The following is a 5,241-nucleotide window of genomic DNA, read 5'->3' on the forward strand; positions in this document are numbered from 1 at the left end:
GTTTTCTGGTAGTTAATTGGAGATAACAGTCTCACAGACTTTCCTGCCCCTGCTGGCTTTGGATCATCAGATCTCAGCCTCAAGGAGATGTGAGCCGATGACACCCGGCCAGTGTTCATCTTAGTATTTGTACCACTGAGTCCAGTTCCCAGCACTTAGTGAATTTTCATTATATTTCCACAGAATGAGTAAACCTTTCTTATGAAGAGGAGAGGGCTAGGAGGGAAGAGGAAGTGGGGTCTGAAGTGCCCTGGAGGTGGGGGTGGGGAGGAGGGGGTGTTACTGATGGATGATTCACTTCCCATCACAACATTCTGTCACAAGGGGGCACTGCTGTACAGAGCCGGACATCTGGAGGCTACAAAGGGAGTTCCACCAGGAGGCAGACATTCCCCCACTGGCCCAGCCCACTGGGCCTGCTGGTTATTAGAGGTATCTTCTGGAGGTTGCTGGCTCTAGGTCTCTCCCTAGTGACTGATGATGTTGAACTTTATACCTCTGTGATTGGTTTAGCCACAATGACAAGGACAACTATTGGAAATGAGCTGACGAGAAACAAGGGGAGGGCTCTAGGGACCCCAGATAGAGGAGTTGGTAGTTCCTACCTACCCTGAAGTATAGAGAAGATATGGATCATGAGCAGAACCAAGGAGCTGTGCTGCTGCAGCTGCTACAGTTTCTGTGGCTGCTGTCCCATTCCTGGGCTGTCCCCACAGGTAAGATGGTAGCTTTCCTTTACTTCTATCCTAATGACATCAGAGCCTAGGGAGCCCACACAGAGCATGGAAGAGACCTGTGTTTTGTAGGTGGTTGGGTGGATTATGAGATGGTGGACATTATAGTGAAATTGGAAAGAGAGTGACTATTTCAGGATGATAAGCAATATCAGAGGTTTAATACTCCATTTAAGACAATCTTTTGGTGTAGAGTCCACTATTTTATTTATTTTTTATTTTTTGGGTCTGGTTGTGGGGCTTGAACTCTGGGCCTGGGCGCTGTCCCTCAGCTCTTCAGTTCAAGGCTAGCGCTCTACCACTTGAGCCACAGCGCCACTTCCGGCTTTTTTTTTCTTTTTTGCTTATGTAGTGCTGAGGAATCGAACCCAGGGCCTCAGGCAAGCGCTCTACCACTGAACCACCTTCCCAGCCCAAGTCCACTATTTTATAGATGAAGAAATATGCGAGCTAGTTTAGGTGTCTTATATGAGTTGACACAATTGGAAAGTAATAGCTCTGGGACTGGAACAAAGCAAAAGTTATTTCCATTCTTTCACGATAGTCTCTTATCAATTCATTTTGTGGTTCTTGAAAAGTCTCTTACCTTTATGGATCCTTAGTTTCTTCTCAGCGAAGGAGAATGGAAGCATGGAAGAGTAATCTAGATTACCCCTCTCACTCAAAATGTCTTATTTGAGTATTTTGGGTAAGAGTTTTTTCTGGCCTGGGGGATTCCTGCTGGGAGTTTCAAAGAAGATTACTTCCAAAAGTCAGAGGGTCACTTCCCCCAATCCTGTCATTCTTTGTGAGGCTCAGGGTTGGGGGCAGTAGGGGAGAGGAGAGGCTTTTAGAGAGGTGAAATGACTGGAGCTGTCTGGAGCCTGAATTTTAGTTTACATGTCTGCTGGGTAGGCTAAAGAAGTGTCATTATGGCCTAGTGAGGCCATGATCATTCTTCCTCCCAACTGTCTAAGACAGGGATCCCATCTGTGGTCTTTGAGAGTACGTATAGTAGCCTTATGTCACTGGACAAATGTTTTCCCATGGGAAGATGAAGCCCTGTGCTGTCTCATGGCTTGGTGAGTGGAGTGCAAGCTGTTTGGCTTCTACTTGCCTCCTTGGCTGGTGTCTTTGTGCATTACACAAGTACTCAATCAGAACAGTGACTCTTGACTCTGTTGCCCTACACAATAGACTTAAGTTTTTGGGTTTTTTGGGGGACAACTTTAGACAATTGCTTTTGCAATTGTGTGTGTGCACATGCACATGCACGCACTAATATTAGGGCTTAAACTCAGTTTTTACTCAAGGCTGGTGCTCTTCCCCTTGAGTCACAGCTCTACTTTTGACTTTTTGCTGGTTAATTGAAGTTAAGCATCTTATACTTTCCTTCCTGTATGGGCTTTAAATCCTGACCATTAGATCTCAGCCTTCTGAGTAGCCAGATTACAGGTCTGAGCTACTAGCACCAGGTGACAGTTGTCTTTTTATGCCAAAGGAGGTTTGCCTCAGTCCTTCTTCACCTCTATTGTGAAGAAGAGCCTCCAGACACTGGAGGGGTTCCACCACACCTCTATTCTGCTCCCTGAAGCAGTTCTTAAATTCTTTTTTTTTGGTCAGTTGTGGGGCTTGAACTCTGGGCCTGGGTGCTGTCCCTCAGCTCTTCAGCTCAAGGCTAGCACTCTACCACTTGGGCTACAGCGCCACTTCCGGTTTTCTGGTGGTTTATTGGAGATAGGGGGTCTCACATTCTTTTCTGCCCGGGCTGGCTTTGAACCTTGATCTTCAGATCTCAGCCTCCTGAGTAGCTAGGATTACAGGCGTGAGCCACCAGCACCCAGCTGTTCTTAATGTTTTCTACGTTAAAAAGGGACCTGCCTGAACCTTGCCCTATCTCTTTGCAGCTACTACCCCAGCATGGCAGGGTGATGTGCAAAACCACACATTCCAGCATACTGTGTTCTGCCAAGATTGGAGTCCGAACATTGGGCTCTCTGAGACCTATGACCAGGACCTGCTTTTCTCCTTTGACTTTTCCCATGACACCAGAGTACCTCATCTACCTGAATTTTCTAAGTGGACTCAGGACCAAGGAGATACCCCTGCGATCTTATTTGACAAGAAGTTCTGTGAACAGATACTCCGGGAAGTAGGCCCCCAACTGGAACCATATATCCCAGTGTCCAGAGGTCAGGATGCTGGGATGGGGGGATGGGAGGGCTGTGTTCCTTCTTACCATTGTCCATCTAACTCACTGGACTTCATTCCTCACATCCCACGCCTTCTCATTCTTGCCTAAAGCCTTTCTTTTTCTTATTTTGGGTCTGGTCGTGGGCCTGAACTCTGAGCCTGGGCGCTGCCCCTCAGCTCTTCGGCTCAAGGCTAGCGCTCTACCACTTGAGCCACAGCACCACTTCCGGCTTTTTTTTTGCTTATGGGTGCTGAGGAATCGAACCCAGGGCCTCAAGCATGCAAGGCAAGCGCTTTACCACTTCCCAACCCAAGCCTTTCTTTTTCTGATTCAGAATTTCTTTTTCCACCAGACACTGCCTCCATCTGTACCCTGTGTTTCTCTCTGCACAGGAGACAGTGTAGGCATTCAAAACTATTTCTTGAACTTGGTGGAATTCAACAGGGAACAGGTGATGAGTAATGAGTATCAGCACTCGGATTTTTGTGTTCAGCAAGACTGAAAGGGGGTGGTGGTGGTGGTGGTAAATTGGTGACAGGCCTGAGTTTGAAGGACAAGAGTGACTAGACTCCAATATGAGGTCTAGACAGCCAGTTCTGCCACAAGTTGGAGCAGAAAAATCTAGAGTGGCCTGTAGTTATGGTTCTTGCTTGGAAGACTTCCCCCAGGGAGCCAGCTCTCCCTTCATCGGCCTCAAAGCCCCACTTACTCATCTCTGGCCTCCCCTCCATGTGCCTCACCCCAGCAGTACCATCTAAACTTGTCCCTTTTTTCCCCTTTGACCCCTCAACTCCCCACCAGGTCTCCCTGTGCCTGAGGTGTTCACCATGAAGCCCCTGGAGTTTGGCAAACCCAACACGCTGGTCTGCCTTATCAGTAATCTCTTCCCGCCGACCTTAACAGTGGACTGGCAGTATAACTCTGCCCCTGTGGAAGGAGCAAGGCCCACTTTTGTCATGGCCATGGATGGACTCACCTTCCAGGCATTTTCCTATTTAAACTTCACACCAGAACCCTCTGACCTGTTTTCCTGCACCGTGACTCATAAAATCGATGGACACTCAGCGATTGCCTATTGGGGTGAGGGCTCTTTTCCTTGGAGTCTGGTTCCCGGGGAAGGAGGGGCGATGGGATAGGACAATTGCAGGGGCTTTCCTTCCCTACTTGGACCTATTTGGTCCAATCTCATTCTAGACAACCTCAACCATCCATGCTTTAGTTTCTTCCTTGTCAAACTAGATCCCCAAGACCATTCCCCTGGGTAGAGGGCACCTCAGCCAGGTCTTCAGGCTCATTTACCTTCTCTTTGTTCTAGTGCCTCAGAACGCCCTGCCCTCGGATCTCCTGGAGAATGTGCTATGTGGGGTGGCTTTTGGTCTAGGTGTGCTGGGCATCATTGCAGGCACTGTCCTTATCATCTACTTCCGGAAACCTTGCTCAGCTGGTACGTCATCTGGAGTGGGTGGGTATCCCAGATACAGTGATGGCTGTGTTGGCATGCCAGGATTATCCTGTGGCATGATGGGCATATGGGCATACAGCCATAGATCCTGGGGACCTGGTTACACCGCTTCGGTCACAAAGGATGGCTTTGAGTAGGGTAGAAGTGATATGGGCACCAGGAGGGAAAATGTTTATAAATGACAAAGACAGATCAATAGGGTTTGCCCCAGGCAGAGGGAGGACTCTGGGGAAATGGGGAGACCCATGATAACCTTCCTCCATCCTACTCTCTCCTCAGACTGATTCTTCTGGAACAGAGTTTGATGCCAATAATTAGCCATCCAAGCAAGGGATGGCCAGAGATGTCTCGTGTCCTGGCCAGGAGCTGTCCTTCTCAGAGGCTCCTCCAGTGTGTGTGTGTGTGTGTGTGTGTGTGTGTGTGTGTGTGTGTGTGTGTGTGTGTGTGTGTGTGTGTGTGTGTGTGTGTGTGTGTGTGTGTGTGTGTGTGTGTGTGTGTGTGTGTGTGTGTGTGTGTGTGTGGCCTGGGGTGGGTGGGTGGGGGTTGGGGGAGATCTCTGCTGAGCGCTGTGCTATCCCTGTGTGTTTGACTACAGCAGAGCACCTATCACATGCATCCTCCTTCCCACTTCAAGGCAATAAACCTCATTTCTTAATATCAATGTAGCTTCTTTCTTTTGTGTTGGTGTACTCGATAAGCTCTCTGTCACTGAGCCACATTTCAGCCCAACGTAGCTTCTTTCCTGATATTTGTTTCTGGATACCTCAGTGTAAATGGGTTGTCATTTCAATTTCAGCATACCTTAGTCTGCACACAGCTTGCTCTCCTGAAGGAGGGAAGCAGGGAAAAACGCTTCCTCCCTCCCTAGCAGA

The 5,241-nt window shown here is 48.6% G+C and overlaps 1 protein-coding gene across 1 annotated transcript; it reads left to right on the top strand.

The window, feature by feature from the left end:
• Positions 1–562: 562 nt before the first annotated feature.
• Positions 563–4,892, top strand: LOC138828184 (HLA class II histocompatibility antigen, DM alpha chain). Its single transcript, XM_070024016.1, has 5 exons — positions 563–716; positions 2,621–2,905; positions 3,709–3,987; positions 4,223–4,351; positions 4,649–4,892. The coding sequence occupies exons 1-5, from the start codon at positions 629–631 to the stop codon at positions 4,651–4,653; spliced, it is 786 nt and encodes a 261-aa protein (XP_069880117.1). The 5' UTR covers positions 563–628; the 3' UTR covers positions 4,654–4,892.
• The last annotated feature ends 349 nt before the right edge of the window (positions 4,893–5,241 follow it).

This window comes from Dipodomys merriami, unplaced genomic scaffold, assembly GCF_024711535.1.
Source record: "Dipodomys merriami isolate MVZ:Mamm:240054 unplaced genomic scaffold, mDipMer1.0.p SCAF_16, whole genome shotgun sequence".
In the NCBI taxonomy this organism is placed as follows: Eukaryota; Metazoa; Chordata; class Mammalia; order Rodentia; family Heteromyidae; genus Dipodomys; species Dipodomys merriami.

Excerpts from the sequence above, each read along its gene's own strand:
- LOC138828184 (XM_070024016.1), top strand. The coding sequence starts at position 629 with ATGGATCATGAGCAGAACCAAGGAGCTGTGCTGCTGCAGCTGCTACAG. Across the intron at positions 2,906-3,708 it reads ATATATCCCAGTGTCCAGAG|GTCTCCCTGTGCCTGAGGTG; the intron begins GTCAGGATGCTG and ends ACTCCCCACCAG. Across the intron at positions 3,988-4,222 it reads CTCAGCGATTGCCTATTGGG|TGCCTCAGAACGCCCTGCCC; the intron begins GTGAGGGCTCTT and ends TCTTTGTTCTAG.